This window comes from Oryza brachyantha, chromosome 7 (genome assembly GCF_000231095.2).
Source record: "Oryza brachyantha chromosome 7, ObraRS2, whole genome shotgun sequence".
Lineage (NCBI taxonomy): Eukaryota > Viridiplantae > Streptophyta > Magnoliopsida > Poales > Poaceae > Oryza > Oryza brachyantha.
Genome location: NC_023169.2, coordinates 2414532 through 2435014, shown reverse-complemented (window position 1 = coordinate 2435014; position 20483 = coordinate 2414532). Strand labels below are relative to the sequence as shown.

The following is a 20483-nucleotide window of genomic DNA, read 5'->3' as shown; positions in this document are numbered from 1 at the left end:
CTCCGCCACCTCGTTCCCTTGCTGCTGCTCCTCCATGGTGGCGTTGATCTCCATCGTCTTCTTGCTAGACATGTACCCTGCCATGCTCGATCGAGTCCCTCTCCCTCAGCGCCTGGGCTTTGGCCCGGTGACGAGGCAGCACGCACGGGGAGTCCACCACACGGTCGGAGACCACCACCTTCTCCTCGGCTTTGTCGCCGAGCACCTCCTTGATGACCTTGCAGAGCCCCCTCCAACTTCTCCTTGAGCTCCTCCTTCCTCTTCTTCGATCTCGTCTTCACTCTCATCAAGCTTGACAGTTGAGTCCCTCCTTGGTCGCAGAGAAGCTCCTTCAGCTACCCCTTCTTCAGCCTCTAACAAAAATTTATTTATATATTATATATTATATATATAAAAGATGCTATTTTTCCTCGATCTTCAGAAGATAATCTGATTCTTGTCTATCATCATCTAGTTGCTTTCATCCTGAATCCACTGGCGAGCCAGACCTTGGAGCATCTTGCTCAAGACTTTTAAATAGTGCAGACAGTTTACGGGTAAGTGGTTTACTGGCAAACAGCTCGGACCCTTGAGGGCATTACCATTACAGAAATCCTCCGTTTTTTTTTTTTTACCCTTTTGAAGCTCGACTTCTATATTAAGGAACTGAAGCTATTAACCGCGTACAGATCAGGAACTAAGAAGCAACATTAACTGGGCTTAAGAGAGCTGATCATTTTGGGCTCCGCGAATTCTGAACCCAGAGATATTTAGTGAATTTTCTAGTATTAGACTTATACTCTGCACTGTGAAATTCCTTTGAACTTGTTCATAACCATATGTATTGAATTTCAGAGAGAAAAATGGCATACTGAACTTGTTCAAAACTCCAGGTGTGAAGCAAATTTTCCCAAAAAGAAAGGAAAAACTAGGAGTACCTCTGCATTGGGCAGCTGTGGAAGAGATGACGGTGAAGCAGACGGCGGCGGAGGTGGTGCAGAGGAGGGCACCACCCATGGCGGCCATGGATGCGAGTACTCCGAGCCCCTGTGCGGATGGGGAGGAGAGGAGGGAACGAGATCGTCCGACTCCCATGAGGAACTTCAATACCCTGTTGCAAAAATAGAGCCCCAATCAGTCTTTCGCAGCGAAAGTCAGTGGGGTCCATATGATCCTCAACCTCAACAAATACTTTAGCCAGAACCCGGCAGCCTACGAGCATCTCTAATAGAACGGCTAATCTTTGAATCTTTAAATAAAAATTTAGACATTTATTTTATTTTAGCAACTTAAATTCCTAGAGCATCTCTAACAGACTATACATCTCCACTCTCCAAATCCTGGTGAGAGGGAATGATAAGATATGCAGAATCAATGAATAGTAATTGTGCTAATGGGGAAATGAGAATCAATGAATAGTAATTGTGCTAATGGGAAAATGAGTTGCTAGATTTAGCCATTCAAATGGTATAGCAAGTTAAATAGTCACTTTTTTAGAAATTTTTTTTATAAAATTACTAAATTTAAATATAACAAGTGAGATGTGTTTATTCTCTTGGAGATGGTCTGAGATGCCATTACCTGGACGCTGAGGCCATATGTCAGTGACCTCGTACCTAAATTTGCGATGCTGAGACGGATTACTTCTGCGCAGTTGTACTACTCTTCTTCCTACTGCACCATACGGAGTATGTATTTGTGTGTGGCTCAATTATCCCACACTATAAATTTTAATTTATATACTTTATACACACAAATTTTATACTTATAAATAAATATTATATATACAAACTTTCTACATATAGTCTTTCTCGTATAAATAGTATATATGCAAACTTTATACATATAAATTTTATGTGTATAGGCTGTCCACATATAAATGTTTGAGATGAGCTTAAAAATAAGAAATATGTTTTATAAACTTTGTATTGGGGCATAGAGTTTACGTAGAAATATAAGGCCCAAAAAACATGTGGCGACATATTAGATGCAAAGAGAAAAACATATTCAACACATCACAAAGATAAAATGTGTTATAAAAGAAAAATAGAAAAATACGATGGATAAAAAAGACATGTGTTTGATCTAAAAATAAAGGCTAAAAAATAAATTATAATAAAATAACAAACTCTAAAATAGCATTCCAGAACATTACGAATATTTATAAACCAAAATTTAAATTTTTTAAGTTAATTTTAAAGTTTTCTTATCATAATTTATTTTTCGACCTCAAATTTTTATTTACAAATTAATTTCGGTTTAAAAGTACCATTTGGCTTTTGCCTTTTCCTTGTTTAGCTGTCTATTGGCGATGACACCCCGTGATGGCATATCTCCACACAAGGGTCTGTCCGGTGCATGCATTTTAACTAATATCATCCATTGATTTAAAAGGATATCTTTATACTTTTTGTTTGTCAATTTATTGATATAGTATTTTGTAGTTTTATTTTTTATAATTAGGATCACAATAAAAGAAGATGATATTACCGTTCTAATTTTTACTAGAATTATAATAGATCAACAGTGTAAATTAAATTTTATTACCAGTATTTTACTCAAGAATTAAACCCCTTAAAAAAAGTTGATATTTCTAGTGCAGTACTAATCTTCGGCGTTGTGCAAGATGCAAAAGCATTACACAAGTAAATGCCAACAAACAGTACCTTGGCAAATAAGTAAGACATGGAAGCATAACATAAACCAGAAAAACATCCAAGAAAAATTAGGCTTCATAGTTTGCAGTACCGAACAGCCAACCAGGTTACAATATTTGATGCTTGAGAATTCTGCCACGCGCGATCTATCATAGACAAAAAGTATCCAACAAAACTGCCTATCAAGACTGGCATCATTAAAACGCTCACATGATGAGCAATATGCATTTGCTGATGGGCATGGGATTTATCTCTTCTTGGAGACACCGACAGTCTTGCCCCTCCTGCCAGTAGTCTTGGTGTGCTGACCACGGACACGGAGACCCCAGTAATGACGGAGACCACGGTGGTTCCTGCATATTACGAAATATTACGAGAAGGTGTTATTCGATGTATTCAATTAGCTGTTCAGGTTATTAGTCATCCACAACTAGCTAGTGGAGAGAATGCAGTTTAAATCATTTTCATGTCGAGTCTTTTGAATGCAGTTTGAACTAGCAAGTAGTATATGATTTAGCTACTGATGGAACTTTTCCAATTTCCCATAAGTAGTTGGGGATGCCATGAACATTTCATTTAGACTAACAAATTTAGCTAGAATTTCTATCAACACAACAACAGCATTAAAAGATACATTAGTCATCAAAACATCAAATCCAACATAATTCACCTGATCTTCTTCAGCCTCTCAAGATCATCCCTGAGCTTCATGTCAAGGGCGTTAGAGACAACCTGGGAAAATCTACCATCCTTATAATCCTTCTTCCTGTTCAGGAACCAATCAGGAACCTTAAACTGGCGGGGGTTGGCCACCACAGTCATGAGGCGCTCAAGCTCCTCAGGAGAGAGCTCACCAGCCCTACACAGGAAAATAATTGTCAGCTTTTCACTAGCAGCAATGACATGAGTAATATATAGTACTTTTGTTTCACACAAAGATCACCACCATCGCATCTTGGTTACAGTATCACCTCATATTAACTATAAGCATAAGCAAAATGAAGTATGCCATATAAAGCCTAGAAAAGCAGCATAACCTATTCATTCACAGTTAGCTCAGCAGTTAGCACAGCAACTCAGTGGGCAATATTTGTAGAACAAGTTTCTTAATATGGGAAATATTACAGTTCCTCACATAGCACTGGAATTAGTCAATTAATACTTAATAGCTGCATAGGATAAGGTACTACGGACAAACAAAAAATAATGCCGTAGCTATAACACATGTCAAATTAATTAAATCCATCGGGTTTCAAATGAGCAGAAGAAAAAAATACTGACCATATGGCTATCATTTCGTAGCACCCAAAAATCAATTTCCTCCCAGAAAAGATGAACCAATCAAACGCCATACTGTTTGACATAATTGTCAACTGCTAACTAAAGAGAACTTCTTGACCAACAGGACCAGGAAATCAGAAACCAAAAACGCCATAAATTCAAACAAACTAACAATCTTGGCAAGTTTTTTGTCCATGATTATCTTCATAACACAAACTAGTCACAACACATTGACAAGTCATGGTGTTGACAATAATACAAAAGTAGTAAAAACAGTATTATTAAGAATTTAAATTAAAGTCAAAATACTAATGTGGGGTTAACATACTTGCATCTAAGTGAAATAAAAAAAAACTTTTATCACAGAAAGACAAGCTGATTATTTACATTATGCTTGAATTTCTGACTGGTCAAGTTGGCAAAAAAGATCTAACAATTACAATGTTGCTGCTATTAAATTCTAAAAAGTTCTAAGCAATCTCACTTGCTCAGCAGAAAGCTGTTGTGCGGCAGAAGTAATGCACATAAAAGTTCTCATGTAGCAAATTACTCAATACACCACAAAGAAATTGAAGCATCAATCAGTAAACCTTAGACTGAATCCCAGTCACTATCAAAAAGAACAACTCTAGGTCTTGTACAAGATCGAACCACCTTCAAAGCATAGCTACCGCAACAACCACAAAACTTTGCGTTCAAACAATACAGCCTACGAAAATATTAACCCAAGCTGGTCACGCAGCAAAGAATATAATTCCCAAATTATCCAGTTCTTCGTACTTGAGAAGCATAATCTCAAACCGCACCACTGATCATTATCATTCAGATCAGGGATGTTAGGAGGGTAAGATTCGCTCACCGCTTGTTCATGTCGATGTCGGCCTTCTTGCAGGCGATGTTGGAGAAGCGGCGGCCGATACCCTTGATGGAGGTGAGCGCAAACATGATCTTCTGCTTCCCATCCACGTTGGTGTTCAGCAGACGCAGGATGTGCTGGAAATCCTCCCCCGCGATCAGCGACTGCAAAACCAGAAAAAAAAACACGCCACGGCGATCCCGCTTAGCACCGTGCGCGGTCCGAAGATAAGAGAAGCCATACGGAAGGGAGGAGCGGAGCTTACCATGGCGGCGGCGGCGGCGGCGGCGGCGGCGCGGGCTCTCGCCGGAGGGGGAGGAGGTGGCGGGATGCGGCTGCGAAGGGTAGGGTTCTTTTTGACTCGAGGAGGGCGGCGTTGGGTTATATAGTAGCGGGCGGAATGGATCGGACGGCTGTGGGAGATGGGGCGTGAGATCTAGGGTGTGGATTGAATGGGCTTTTTACTGGGCTGGTCAATGTATTCTTGGGCCCAATTGGGCGATGGCCCAACACAGCATCCTGGGCGCTGTCCGGTCTTCCTCGCCGTGCGCTTTGCTAAACCTGGCACCAATTTCAAGACCTGGAAATTATGCATTCCAAGGACAAAATGTGCTCAAATAAATTTGTAAATGTATACCGGGGGATTCTTCAGAGTGGATGATTTTTGTAGGAATTTCACGATAATTAAACTGATTCCTATTAAAAATCATGTATCCCCAATAGGCCATGAATCATCATCGGGAAATGGACAAAAACGTGAAAAACGATGTGCACCTTCAGCCTGGCAACTCAGGAAAAGAATTATTTCAAAGAACCATATGGTCTCGTTCTTTCATGAACAGATGTGAATAGTAATGGGTAAAGGACAGCAGGCTCTACATTACAAACGATGGTCACTGACATACTAGCGGTAAATAGCAGATCGAACAATTGCTGCTACGCTCATATCCCAACCAGAACAATGAACACATCCAACATGGCAGTCAAACAGGTAATAAGGATGGACTTTCTATATCTGTACAGGCTACCTGTAAGTCTGCTCTTAAGAAACATGTTCATTCATCGAACATCTTCAGATAGAGCGTTTTCAGTTTCAGGTGCATCAAAACGCCAACAGCATTTCCCATATGTATTTACACCAAAAATTGGCCCACTTTGGGGGGTTTGTATATCCTACAAACTACGGTGCGAACTACCTATGCCTACTAAACCAAAATCCCCCATATTTAATGGCCTGGAAGGAGGGACCAAAATTCTGAAACATCGGCGAGCAATAGCCGCAAAATGTACCAACTCCAAAGTACTTCATTGTAGCCACGGAGAACAGGCTGAGGCAGCTACTTGCAGGAAACTAGACCAACCTCACAGCTGCGCTCACTGTCAGCAAAAAGAAAAAAAAGTAAGACAAAATTCGTAGTTCATAAATTACGAGAGAAGGCAATTTAGTACAAATGGCTAGCACAATTCAATATAGTCCCTTCGGATTAATGAAATAAATATAGAATATAACTAAAAAGAGAACTGCCATGGAACTAGAATTGCCCCAGATCAAAGGGCTACTGTGTTTAAGGGTATTACATCAGGCGATGCCATCAGGCTAATCGTAACAGCTGTAGCTTTAATCATGCAGATAGCTCCTCTTTCCGTTTCATATGATAAGTCACTATCAGTTTTGGTTTGTTCTGAGTCAACCATTCTTATGTTTGACCAAATTTCTAAAAAGAGTAAATTTCACTAAACCCTATGTTTAGAGGCTAACGGGGAACCCCCACGTCTAGTGATTTATTTCAAGAAACCCCATGTTTTGAGACTTAATATTTTAAGGAATCCCACATTTAAGATTAAATTACCAATTTGGCTAATATATTTATGCATAGTATATGATATTTCTAAGTATGTACACACATTAGCCGTATTTTCAACATGTGTTAGTTATCGATAGTGTAACTTTTTATGTACAATCTGTTAATATGTCATTAACAGTAATTGTGAAAAGTTTTTGCAATCGTGCATTACGATAGTAAGGCAAAGATAAATTAGGTGGGAAGGACGTGCATTTTAGAGCTATATATATTAAAAATACCACATATCATAATAGAAATAAGTATTTGACATAAACATAGGACTCCTTGAAACATTTTGCCCTAAATATTGGGATCTCTTGAAACAAATTACAATGCCCAGGGTTTTGTGTTACATGTCCCAAAACCTATGGTTTTGTGAAATTTACTCTTATAAAAGAATATTAACATCCATAACACCAAATTAGTTTCATTAAATCCACTGTTGAATATATTTTGTATTAAAAGTGTTGCTATATTTTTTTCTATAAATTTGGTCAGAGTTGAGGGTGTTTGACTTAGTCAATTAGGTCAAAACAAAAGTAACTTATAATATGAAACAGAAGGAATGCATAATTAAGCCAAACTATCAGCCATCTACCAAAACATAACATTAATTGCTAAAGTTTTTTATCAAATTACCAGCCTCTTGTGCTTTCTGTTCTTGCCCATGATAAGAAAACAAAAACTAGAGGGGTTTTCTAGCAGGATGTTCTTGTTAGACCTTCTCGCAGAGGAACCATTAGGTGACAAAAGAAGTCTATAAATGATAGTAAATTGACATGGAACATAAAACTTTGCAAATATTCATGGACCAGTCCTTTGAAGTTATATTTCAAGCTCTATATGTTTTGATGTTCTTAAAAATATCATAATAGTAGATACTAGGTTTTTGCCAAGAAAACCATGACATTTCGAAAAAAGATACTATGCAAACAGCTAAAGGGGGCAAAAGTAGGGAAAATTTATTGTGTGAATGATATGGTTACCACACGATAAGCTCAAAAATTCAAAATTGGTGCTTCTCTAGGATACCTTGGCATTTTGTAGCAGGACAAGGTCATGCATTAACAGGTTCTCTGGAAGCTAGGTCGTCTTCCATGCTATTCTTGTATATTCCATCCTCTCCACGAAGTTGACTGTCCCCACAAGTTAGATTAGGCTTTGCCATAACTTCACCACAAATGTCATTTGACATGCCAACCGCTGAAATTGTTATATCTGCTTCACTGAAGTTCTCAACTGTGACTCCCTCAATAGCTGTGTCCTTCGTTTCAACATTATCACTTTCAGTAGACTTCGTCCGATTCAATTTCTCCGGCATAGCTTTGCTCATAGAAGAATGAATCAAATCTGGAAGCAGTGAAACACTTTTGTCTTTGATAACCTCGGTCTTCTGCTGAATAGATATCTCGGTTGATACACCAAGGTCAACTACAGAACCACTGTGATCTTCAGCAGTAGCAACAAAATTATTAGCTACACTTCCAGCCAACGTTTGGTCTTTAGTTGCACAGGCACTTTTCTCCATGATATCCTCATCCTTTTGCTGAATAGATCTCACCAATGATACTTCAAGGTCAGCTGCAGAATCATTGGGGTATTCAGTAGTGGCAACAAAGGTATTAGCTACACCACCAACAGAAGTTTCATCTTCAGTTGCATAGACATTTATACTTCCATCGTTTACTATATCAGTATTATCTTCCAAACCTTTGACTTCCACTGAATTCTGAATATCACAAACAGTGAAAACAGCGTTCAGTTCATGGTTGTCAGGATTCCCAGCCATAGTGGCTAAAGGAACTGTCATATCAACTGGAACTACGGAAGAGTTTTTATCTTCTTGGTTGGTAAAGTGGCAAGCGATTGAAGGTTCAGGTCTATCACTTACTAGAACAGCTTCGACAAAAGGTTCACTAGATGTGCAATTTTCATCTTTCCCAGTCTCGTAAGATGAACATGAGGATGGATTCACTGTCACCGCAATAGCAGATGAAAATATATGCCTGGAATTAGATTTATCTTCAGACTTTTGTTCTGCAGCAACTTTCTCAGCATTCAGTGTTGCATCTGTTTCTGCATTTTTCATTTCTTGAGTATTTTCAGCTTCAGGCATGCACCGCATGCTATCTTCAACTCCTGGAACTGTATGCAGATTAACGACATCTAATGATGGAGATGTCAATTCTGGAGTTGTCTCTTCAGGAACAAGAGGCATATTAGATGTCAAGCCTTCAGAGCTCCCAACTAAAGGATGAGAGTGATCATGATGCTTAATATCAGGATCATCACCCACCAGTAATTCACAGGAAGTATGAACAGGTGTCTGGGATCCAGTTGCTTCACCATGCGTTTGAGCATCCATCTTATCATTAACTGCATAAACACAATAGTGTTTTAGATATAAAATTGCATTCTTACAATAATCTTAATAAAAGAATTCAAAGAATATTCTCATGATAACTTGGTATTTTAACCTGTACCAGTAGTGGTCTTTTGGTTCATAGTGCCTGTTGCAAGCAATCGCTTCTCTAGAAGACCAGTTCCATGGATAATCAACATATTCAAAGACTTAATTTTTTGTCTCTTGGAAGGTTCAACAGGCTTAAAACCAAAAACAGAAGTCCAAGTATTCTGCAATTCAGGTATGGCAGGTATTACCAGTCTTCGAACATTCAGAGAAGAAAGGGCCTACAAAATAAAATTACCCATGAAAATATTAGAAGCTCGTATAAAAATGAAACAAAGAAAACACCAGTAAGCAAGAAATCTGAGTAGTTTCACACGGTTGCACACAAAGAAGAGAACAGATGTCATAGTAAATTACCGATTCAATTGCATTGAGTAGCCGATGGCACATCCCTTGGTGCCTATACATGCCCCTTGTGCCTATGAATGGCATTTCTGCTAAGTCAGTTCCATGAATCCTGATTCATACAGAGAAAAAATAAGCATTTGTCATCGAAATACCAAAATAACAAATGTAGGCTAACTGGCTAGGTCACAATATGCATGCACCATGTCATCATAGAGTTGCAGTTGGTCTTATCAAGAATCAGCAGCAAATATATCTCTTCTTGAAAATTGAAGTTCTGTTGGAAGCCAAAATTCAACAAAAATAGATAGCAAACTGCTTATCCTAAACGAATTTCAGTGCATACATATGTTGCAGACAAATGCTAGGTTGAATAATAATGAGAGGATCACAGAGCATGAGGTTGGGATGCCTGAGGCCCATGCTCTGATACTGTTGTTTATTAACCTCTAGCATATGAAATACGAATACAAACTTTACCTGACAGTTGCCGCAGATATAACTTCATCGCCCCGCTCCAGAATAAATGTATAGAACTTGCTAAAATTTAAACGATTGAAATCCGACCTGCAATAGCATATTACAGAATTTCAAATGAGAACATATAAAAATCCAAGATAAAGTGGCACATCTTAGTTTATGCTAATGGGAATAAATAGTTAGATTATGCCCTACAACAACACTTTATTATTTTTTTATCAACACTTTATTATGGGAAACCATATAGAAAGCCAAGTAGGCTGCATGTCATTTATATTGATTCTTACACGAACCAAGAAGGCAAAGGCATACTCACCCACAGTTATATACGACATTGTGGATTATATTAATCCCACTTCTCTCATCGATACGTGGCAGAAAACACTCATCCATAACAGAAAAGGCAACAGCTGTCTTGGAGTTGCAATATATCAAATGATCTTTCTTCTTGGGAGGTGCAGCAATGTTATCAGGAGAGCAGCGAACCAGGCTCCAGGAAAATCCAGCCTCGATTGCATTCTTTACCCCAAGTAACTTCCTCAGATGTTTATAAATCTGAACAGAGTAGCATTAGTGTCCATGAATTTCAACAATCACAGGCTCAAAGCAAATATGATCAACTAAAGAATAACAAATCAAGGATCTTATCTGTACAACATTTCCTATAGCTAGTCGAGATCATGTGATTATGTGAGCAGTGAATGCAAATTTCATGGTTTGTTATGATATTAGGAGGTTGCATGTAATGTTACAACTCCACATAAAGGAGACCCCCGAAGTTCTGGGTTGACCTGCACAACATGCATCATAGCTGCTGAGTGCAAGCAGAAGAATATCACTTCAACTAGATTAATGGGCGCAAACCCAGGTGCCCATGTCCATGTGTACAGATTCCAGCACCTCTGGGCGATGCAGCATGTGATAGATTCCCCACAAAAGAACGCAATCAGAGCATCATTTCACTGAATTAATGGGCACTAACCAGGTAGAGATGTGTATATAACACCTCTGACGGAAAACAGTGCAAGCTTAAACTTGGTCCAATTTGTTGTGGGATGCTAATATATCATGAGCAAGGTAATGTTAAGTGCTGATCATTTGTAGCATAAACTTGCAGGGATGTGTTTTACTATAAGAATAAGACTGAAGGTGGAGCTACCTAGTGACCAACAAAACAACCTGATGCAGACCCAATGGCAAACAAGATCATCATTTCCCCATAACAAATAAATAAGTGGTAAAATAATTATCTAACGTATGGTACCTTTCTACATCCTGGGCTGCAATAGCAATCAGTTGAGGAACTGGACTCAGCTTGAACAGAGTCTTTCATGGTTCCAGGTGCACAAACTTGGTGATCTGCAAAAATATTGTTTAAGATACTCCCAAGAACAGAAACATTTGTGCACATGCCCGCATGAGAGAGAGTTTGCGTATCAGGAGCCTTACATTTCCTTGAACACTGTGAACAAGAAAGTAGCTCAGCAGAAGATGTTGTTTCTTGGGAAGAACCACAAAACCTACATATACAGCTACGACAATGCCAATCACCAGAGGGCATCTGCAGCAGAAATCGCATAAAGCAAATATCACTGAAAGATTGACATGTTACTCTGAGAGATGCATGTAAACAATTAGCATATCATACTAGATAGCTAGCAAACAGCTATTGGAAAGAACTGACATGCTCAATCAAGAGGGAAGCTATAAGAAACTACATTACGTGAATAGCATTTCTCACGTAATTGTTAATCTAAATATGCTGGGGATTAGTAACCTGTGTATTTTCAGAGAAACTAAAATAGTTTTGATACAAGAGAGTGAGCTAAAGAGAGGATGAACTTTCTCCTCTATAAAACAATGAGTGTTCCTGTATATAATATATATGCATGCTTACCTTGATGCCTAAGCAAGCCAAGTGAAAAGTTGAAGGACAGTTATCGCAGCAGAGCAAATTGCCACCATCACCACAAATGCCACAAGTATCATCATCCGGATCATCACCAGGATCTACCTTGTAAAACCCTTTCTTTTCAGATTTTGATTGCTTCTTCCACGCATCAAGCAAGCACTGTGACAATGTAACTCCACCATCTTCCAGAAAGATGTTTGCATACGGCTGCTGCTCTTTTGAACCAGCATGAAGTTCAAACTTAGCAACTGTGAGAGTCTTAGAGCAACATCCGCAGTGAATGCCATCCCTAGTAATTCTACCCTCCAACCTTGCCCGTGATCCCTTCTTATTCATATATTTGACCTTTGCATCTTCAGGAACAACCCCCATATCTATCATCCATGATAAGACCGTTCGCTTCCATCGATACAGAACATACCCATCCATGTTGCCTTCCATGCTAGTGTTACCACGGACAAGAAGCGCACATCTCCTATCTCCACTGTGTTGGTACTTACTTCCAGAACTTCTACCAGCAAGGGTTCCTATAGAGTCTCTGCTTCTGCTGTCCTTGTTCTTCTTTTTAGAAGTGTCAAGTTCTTTCTTGGTCCTCCTTTTCACCACATTCCTCTGTAGCATTGCTAAATCATTTTTTGATATGGCATTACAGGCCACATCTGCAACACCTGGTTCAAGACTGTTATGCATAGATGATCTAGCTGCATGCTTTTCACTTTTAGACTGCTCTTGGAACACAGCATAAGCCTTAGTGATTGACCAATAGCCAGTTCCTTGTGGAGAAACATAGACAGAATCTTCATAATTTTTGCTTTTCCTGCGCCTTAGATCAATTTTCCATCCATTGTTTAGAAGAATGTCCTTTATTTGACCCCTGAGCTTCTGCTTCATTGTGTAACGAGGTCCTCCCCTTTCCTTCTTTATTGGCCCAGATGTGTCCTGAAGATCAGTAACATTTGGTTTTGCTTTCTTGGACAAATTTTCTGGTGACCTTTTATGATCAAGCAATCTTTTTTTCTTATTCTTCTCATCTTTCAAATTAGGATGGCCTAATGAGGTGATCTTCAGTTGCACCTTTGAATTTTGCTGTTTCATTCTCTGGCCCAAAGAAATTCCCACTACGCTTGGATCACTTTTCCTCAACAAGATGGGAGAGACTAGTTTTTCTGTAATTCTCTTCTCACCGACTGCATACTGTTTTGAGGACTCATCAATTGTGCCATTTTTCTCCTTATCTTGTCTAGAGCCACCGTTGACTTTCACATCTTCCTTCATGTTTCTGGAAGAAACCTTGCCATCGCTAGTTTCTAGATTCACCATGCAGTTCTTCAGCACCTTGCCATCACCACTTTCCCTATCCACCTTACTGCTCTTCACTAGAATCTTGCCGTCACTGGTCCCCCCAGCCACCTTAATGTTCTTGGTAGGAGGAATGCCACCGCTGGTTTCTTTGACCACCTTATTGTTCTTTGGAAGAAGCTTTAAAACACCACTCTTTGTCAAAATCTTTCCATCACCATTGTCCTCCACCTTAACTTTCTTTGACAGAGTCTTGCCATCACTAGTTTCCCCATCCACCTTAGCATTCTTCGGCAAAATCTTGCCATCACCAGTTTCCTTAGCCACCTTATTGTTCTTCGGCCGGATTTTTAAAACACCACTTTTACCTTGAACTCTTATAACCTCCTGGTCAGTCTTCATCTTCAATTGCGTCGGTGTCTCACGTTTGTGTGGCTCTGAAGTCAATGCACGGTCCTTGACCTTTTGGGAACTGCTTTCCTTCATCTCCACCGCACCCTTCTCATCAAGAACCCGCCCTGCCCTTACCTCTGGCTTCTCAAATCGCCATGTCGGGAACCCCCGGCGTGGCATTTTCCCGCCGGTTCCACTTCCATCCTTTGACACACTTCCACCATTTCCACCGCCGCTACTATGCGCAGCCTCAGTTTTGATCCTCTTCACATCAGGTTGTGAGCCACTCCTCCCCACCTCATCTCCCTTACTCTTGCCCGAACCACAACCTCCTTCATCTGAATACTTAACCCCAGAAATCCTCTCAGGACTGAGAGTAACCGCCTTCTCCGCAGTCCGATCATCAACTCCTCTGCCGCCGGCACCAGCATTGGCGGCACCCGCGGCACCGTCATCATCCTTGTGCCGCGTCGAGACGAAGAACTCATCCGCCTCCGAGTCGCTGGACTCCAGTACCAGCTGCCTCTTCCGGCCAGAGCCGGACCCAGCCTCGGACATCGGATCCACCTAGAGCCCCAATCTTCTCTCCTGCAAAAAACACAAACCTACCGCCGAATCACCACCGCGCATCGAAGAAATCCAGATGAACAAGAAAAAAACTCGACCGGTTAATCGAATCCGCACGCCCGCGCATCAACCTAACTGGGGATACCTTCGATCCGATCCGAACCGAAGGCAGGTGGAAGGAAGGTCGGCCGCGCCGCCGCGCCAAACCTGCCCACCCGCCGCCGGCAAGCCGTGCGCGTGCGATCGAGCGAGCGAGGAGGCCAGGCCGCGGGGGCGGGGGCGGGGGCGGGGTCCGCGCCGCCTTCTCCTCGCCGGAGACGGTGGAGGCGCGGCGGTGCAGATCGGGAAACAGAGGAGGGTACGGGTGGTCGACGATGGGGTCGAGGGGAGGGGGGAGGGGAGAGGAGCGGCCGCGTGGGAAAGAGAGATTTTGCGTCGGAAGAAATATAAGAGGAAACTAGATTAGGTCTTTCACTGGTAAATATGGAAATAAGTTAATGGTTTGCCTCTGCTACTAGGTGACTCTAGCTTTCATATTTGTTTTTTCATCTATTTTATTTTATAAGACTTTCTTTGATATATGTCTTAATGAATCTACGTATGTTTACGAAACATATACACTGGTATATAGATGAATATTGCGAACCTAAAAATTTTTATAACAGGAAATGGAGGGAGTAATTTTTGAAAAAAAATAAAGTGAAGCGGGTTGGAGTGATACGAGAAAATATATAAGATTTATTGGGAATTTTTGGGTGGCTTCGTTTTACGCTTAGACTTTAGAGAGAGGTCCTAATGCTCTTTAAGCGAAAATATACGGCGCTTCCGACTAACATAAGACTTTGACATAGTATGTATGGGATGTGCGAAACTGACCAGAGGGAGAGTATGTCCGGTATATTGGACCAAATTTAATTTACTTAAGCAGCTTTCTCAATCGAAAATATATATAATACGCTCGAATGTCTATCCTCGTGTCCTTTGTTATCCTCACCGTGCTAGTGCAATCCGAAGTGAGGACTGGCAAGTACAATGGCTACCTGATGAAGGTTGAAAAAATAGACAGACCACTGAGGGTTTGCGCATGTGTTTAGATTCAAGCATGTATAAATTATATTATAATCCTATAAATGTAGAATTTGGTGTGATTATAAGTTAAAATTTGAATTTTCAACTTTAAAATTTAGAGTAGAATTTAGGGCTTTTCTGTCGTATTTTATTTTCTAGTCTTGGTTTTTATATTACAAAGAACATGTATATAAAAAATTTATCGTAAATTACTTTTTTATTTGTACATATGTCGTTTGTTTTTTTCCAAATAACCAAACAATCACCCCCCTGAATAGTATATATGTTAGTTTGGATTAGAGTCAGACAATTAGTAGTGTCGATATCCTATTTGGTCACATTTCTAGAAGCGCCTTCACCATGCAATCAAAATTCGGTTTTATATTGGCACTAATCCAAAGATGAAGTGGCTAATTTTACCCTACTAACAAATTGGTAATGCCAATATTTACCTAGATTTTGGCAAGGGAATAGAACCAAACATACCCACAAAATGTGTAAACAGAAATGCACACACAAATTATGCTCCATCCATCCCTAAGAGGGGTGTAGTCTAAAAACCAAGTAAAATACTCCGTCCATCCTTTTTTACGTCACGTTGAACTAACCGGCGTCATTTAATTAGAAACGGAGGGGTACAAACATTAATTATCTGTAGAAAAAACAAGGATGAATGAATACTTTTGACTTCACTGACAAATCTATGATGTAAATAGAGGGGTGCCAGTGTGGAACCTAGTATGATGGGAGAAAACTACATATATATCACTATAGTATTTCTAGACGAAACACAAATGCTGGTATGATAAAAAAGAAAACAATTTATTTCTCCATTTTAATTAGCAGCTATATTAATATATTGAAAATCACATGAACAAAATGGCATGGTTCGCTTACTAACATTCCATAATTCCAATTTTTAGGCACTGATATGAAGCAACAGCGAGAGTGAACAAGCCTAGGGCATCGCTTGAGATCATCTCCAACAAAATACTAATATTTTGATTTCTAAAAGTCTGTATTGGGTTAATATAAAAAATTATTATGCATAAAATTTATGGCTTTCTCCAACTGAAATCTAAAAATAAATAACTTCTATTAGAAACAACTATTCTTGCCCTAAATGTAGGACACTAGTGTGTTAAATTTAGGTATGTGTAAATATTATGAATATTTTTAAAAACCTGTTGGAGATATATTTTCTCGCTCAATTCTCGAATTTTAGTTTTAGGACATTTTGCAAAATAGCCCATGGTATTTTCTGATATTATGAAATAGTTCATATTTAGTTTAAACAAGTGATATTAGTATAGTTCATAAAAACTATAATATTTTGTATATAATTCCATAGCAAAGCATGGGTATTTCTAGTATATCGTAAAATTGAATAGATAAAAATCTATTTTATATGTGCCTTACCTATGTATATTTTTTCACACTCATGTTTTCGCTTCTACTTATATTTATATTTATAAGGCAACATTTGAATTTTTAAATTAATTTAGAGTTGATTTGGGGTTTTTTTTTGTCATACTTTATATTTCAGCTCTGGCTTTTAGATTGCTAAGAACGCTAAAAACATATATATACAAAAGTTTTATTTATAAATTATTTTTCGTTTGCTGTAACAATAAAATTATTATTCACAAAAATATTTATACCTAAGAACTGAAAAACGACCGACGGAGGGACGGAGGCAGCAGAAACCAAAAACGATAAAAACAATATTTCCATTTTTATCAGCTTCTAGTCTTCTACAGCACATCGCCGGCTCTGTCACCCTCCAGGAGTACAGGTAGGTATATTTCCAAATCCAGTAACATCAGATTCTGCACTAGGCCAATACTAAGGCTATGCACAATGCGAGGCACTTTTTCACATGCCATGTAGATGAAGCTACTCCATAAACTACACATCTTACCGTGCAAGCCATTTAAAATGAGACTCACCGCAGCTTTAAGTGGGACCCATGACCTTCTCTCCCCACTCACCCCATCTCTCCCCGGCCACCCCTTTCTCCCTCCCCTCTCTCTCCCCGCCGCCCCTTTCTCTCCCACCGCCGCCTCCTTCCTCTCCCTCTGCCGCTCTCTCTCCCCGCCAGCCAAGCGCGGGGCGGCGTCAGCAACGGCGTCTACGGCCGGGGGCGGAGCAGGGCGGCCGAGCGCGGGGCGTCATCAGCGGCGTTGGCCGAGAACGGATCTAGCGGGGCGCGCGGCGTCGACGGCCGTGGGCGGAGCGAGTCGGCCGAGCGCGGGGCGGCGGCGGATGCGTCGTCGACCGAGCGCGGGGCGGCGGCGGATGCGTCGTCGACCGAGCGCGGGGCGGCGTCGACGGCCGTCGGTGGAGCGCATCGGCCGAGCATGGTGCGGCGCCAGCGGCGTTGGCCAAGCACGGATCTAGCGAGGCGCGAGGCGTCGACAACCGCGGGAGGAGCGAGTCGACCGAGCGCAGGGCGTCGGCGCCGGCGTCGGATGCGTCGTCGCGCGCCTGGACCACACGGCAAGGACACTAGTTCGTGCAGTGCGCTGCCCTAGCGTTGCTTCACCGAGCTCGAGGCGAGGACGCGTGGTTCTTCACAAGGAGGTGAGGATCTCTGCTAGGCTACGCATCCAGCCTTGGTGGCGCTCTCTCTCCTCCGTGGCCGGTTGAAGCTCCACACCACGGAGGAGCATTGTGCATGGCCTAATACTCCAGTAGTAGTAATATCTTTGACGTATGTGATATTATTATTCTGATTCTGCTCGCATTGTCGCCGGCCAAGTTGATCTCGGAATCGCATTAACAAATAATCTACCTACCTAATCGCCATCGCCATCCTGTGATGATGATTAGCAGGAGCACTGATTAATTATCCTTGCAAAGAGAGTAGAAGAAAAGATTAGAAGATTTAGTTGCAGACAGCGTTGTTTTGTTGCTTAAAAAATAAAAAATAATATTTGGTTTTGTGAAAGCTACTCCCTCTATTTTATAATGTAATGTTTAATCATTTGTCTTATTTAAAAAATTATGGAAATATTATTTATTTTGCTTGTGACTTGCTTTTTTTATCAAAATAACTTTAAGCATGGCTTATCATTTTTTATATTTGTACTAAATTTTTGAATAAGACAAATGATCAAACGTTGCAACCAAAAAAGTCAAATATCTTACGTTATGAAACGGAGGTTGTATTTAATAATATAACGATGAAATTAAATCTTATAGAATTAAAAATCTAATATAGAAATATATGATAATGAACTTATGTGTCTATTTATATATTAAAAAAGGAATAGATTGTTTAGCCATTTAAGAAACGTGTGGCAAAAAATTAAAGACAAGATTCGAGAAAAAATTGGCAAAAGAATACATTCTTATAATATGATGTTATAATTTGGAAGGGTATATGTGGAATTTTTTTAAACATTTTTAATAAATAATTTTATACTAAATCTCGGGAGAAAATATTTTCACCGGATGAACCTTTTAGCACGACAGTGTTGATGAAGTGGTAAGACAACGCTGCCACGCAGCGTGGTTGGTGTGGCAGGCTTGCCACTGACAGTGTCACTGGCATGGCAAGCAAGAAAATGCTGCCATGCCACTGACAATGGCCCGCCACGCTAAAAACTTTGCGTGATAGAGTTGTTTTGCCACGTCAATATTGATGGTGGCCAAAAGGTTCATCTGACGGAAATATTCTCTCGAGATTTAATAATAAAATTATTTATTAAAAATGTTTAAAAAAAATAAAAAAATTGGTATTTGTGAAGCTTTGATGGGCTTGGGCTGATGACCGATGACGACAGGTTGATCGAGCAGGGCAAGAAGAGAGATTGTGGGCCGTGGGGCCCAGTTGGCATGTTTGCTGACAAGCAGCAATCAAACAAAATCGAGGCATATTTGGAAGACCTCAGAGATAATGCTGATTTTTCACTGAAGCTTTTAGAAACTACGCAAAAAAAAATCCTAAGGATCAAAATCATTCAAATTTCTTTTGAAATTCATTCCAAAGGAACCCTTATTGTTAATGCGTGAGCTACATCACATCTCAAAAAAGATTTAGAAGCCGCAACTTAACTGTTTCTAAGCAGATGTGTGCTGTCTAAGATCAAGAAGATTCTCATTATTAATGGTCCAAATGCATGTGGGCGTGTGCATCTGTGGGAATAATCCTCCTGAAATTGGATGTAGTAATCATGAATGCAACCATCATTATCAACTCCAATCAATTGATCTAGGTCACACTTCTAAACGTGCAATCAAAAGTGACTAGCTCAAGTTGAAGTTAGCACCAATAATATACCATTCCGTTATTTAAAGGTAAAAATCATAATGTGTTATGAATTACGATAACCGATATATGTAAATTTTGATCAAACCTCTAAAGGAGTAGAGGTAGGTACAGTTAACTATTCTATTTACTGGTTACTTACTACCATCTTTACTCGTAATAACGGACCACATATTTTCTAAAACATGAGCAAACCCAGGCATATGCAATAAGTATATCAAAGTTTGTAAGTTAAATCAATGTGGTTAGAAAATCATGTTTTAATTAAAATGAGAATAAAATGATTTATCTAAAAAAAACCAGATCTTTAGATTTGTACTAGAAAGAACGCGCAGCGTTGCTGCGCGTAATTATAAATGGACAATTTAGTTATTAGTGATTGTAACCATAAATTTATAATTAATACCTTTATTATTTTTTTAATAAAGATTGATGTGTTTTAGAATGTATTATTGTATCAATTGGGTGCATCTCGCCTGTACCACCACATTTTAACCGTGGAGTTTTGCCATGAGGAATTAAAAATATATTAATCATATATGAAGCTAACCAAATATTTAATTTATGAATAAAATATGATCAAATTACAAATTATATACCATTGGGAGGACAATGGTTCAAGAATTACTCAAAATGGATTTACATTTTAAAATACATGTTGAGACAGTTATTCCCATACCTAGTTTAATGTATAACACCTATTTTATTTATTACTCCCTCCATTTCATAATGTAAGATGTTTTAATTTTTTGTTGCAATGTTTACCATTTGTCTTATTCAAAAGTTGTGGAAATATCATTTATTTTACTTATGACTTACTTTATTATCAAAAGAACTTTAAGCACGACTTGATATTTTTTATATTTGTACTAAATTTTTGAATAAGACGAATGGTCAAATATTATAACCGAAAAATTCAAACATCTTACATTACGAAACGGAGATAGTAATACATTTTTAGGTTTACTATTGCTTAACCATTGGATATCAATTTCTTCATAAATACTAATACCGCCGGGAAGGTCATGAATTTAGATAAATTTAGGTTCAAGTTTCGCT

General features: G+C 39.5%; 2 protein-coding genes across 4 annotated transcripts; both read right to left on the bottom strand.

The window, feature by feature from the left end:
• Positions 1-2606: 2606 nt before the first annotated feature.
• Positions 2607-5122, bottom strand: LOC102701190 (40S ribosomal protein S18). Its single transcript, XM_015839788.1, has 4 exons — positions 5039-5122; positions 4777-4937; positions 3307-3495; positions 2607-2989 (listed from the first exon to the last, which is right to left on the bottom strand). Exons 1-4 carry the CDS (start codon positions 5039-5041, stop codon positions 2884-2886), a joined length of 459 nt encoding a protein of 152 aa, XP_015695274.1. The 5' UTR covers positions 5042-5122; the 3' UTR covers positions 2607-2883.
• Positions 5123-5548: 426 nt separating this feature from the next.
• LOC102700914 lies at positions 5549-14314 on the bottom strand. Of its 3 annotated transcripts, XM_040525782.1 has the most exons (11): positions 14229-14314; positions 11810-14104; positions 11362-11473; positions 11177-11271; positions 10229-10467; positions 9913-9999; positions 9445-9544; positions 9095-9308; positions 8509-8993; positions 7650-8346; positions 5549-6150 (listed from the first exon to the last, which is right to left on the bottom strand). In XM_040525782.1, the coding sequence occupies exons 2-10, from the start codon at positions 14072-14074 to the stop codon at positions 7675-7677; spliced, it is 4269 nt and encodes a 1422-aa protein (XP_040381716.1). In that variant the 5' UTR covers positions 14075-14104; positions 14229-14314; the 3' UTR covers positions 5549-6150; positions 7650-7674. The 3 variants fall into 3 exon arrangements, with proteins under 3 accessions (XP_040381716.1, XP_040381714.1, XP_040381715.1); XM_040525780.1 differs by having other exon boundaries at positions 7650-8993; XM_040525781.1 differs by having other exon boundaries at positions 7650-8993; positions 9101-9308.
• Between the last annotated feature and the right edge of the window lie 6169 nt (positions 14315-20483).

What these genes read in the sequence shown, in the direction of transcription:
- LOC102700914 (XM_040525780.1), bottom strand. Translation starts at nt 14,074, where the DNA reads ATGTCCGAGGCTGGGTCCGGCTCTGGCCGGAAGAGGCAGCTGGTACTG. An exon ending in GCAGCCCAGGATGTAGAAAG is followed by an intron (nt 10,468 to 11,176) that starts GTACCATACGTT and finishes TACTCTGTTCAG; the next exon opens with ATTTATAAACATCTGAGGAA. An exon ending in AATGTCGTATATAACTGTGG is followed by an intron (nt 10,000 to 10,228) that starts GTGAGTATGCCT and finishes ATGCTATTGCAG; the next exon opens with GTCGGATTTCAATCGTTTAA.
- LOC102701190 (XM_015839788.1), bottom strand. An exon ending in GACATCGACATGAACAAGCG is followed by an intron (nt 3,496 to 4,776) that starts GTGAGCGAATCT and finishes TTTCCTGTGTAG; the next exon opens with GGCTGGTGAGCTCTCTCCTG. An exon ending in GAGAGGCTGAAGAAGATCAG is followed by an intron (nt 2,990 to 3,306) that starts GTGAATTATGTT and finishes CGTAATATGCAG; the next exon opens with GAACCACCGTGGTCTCCGTC.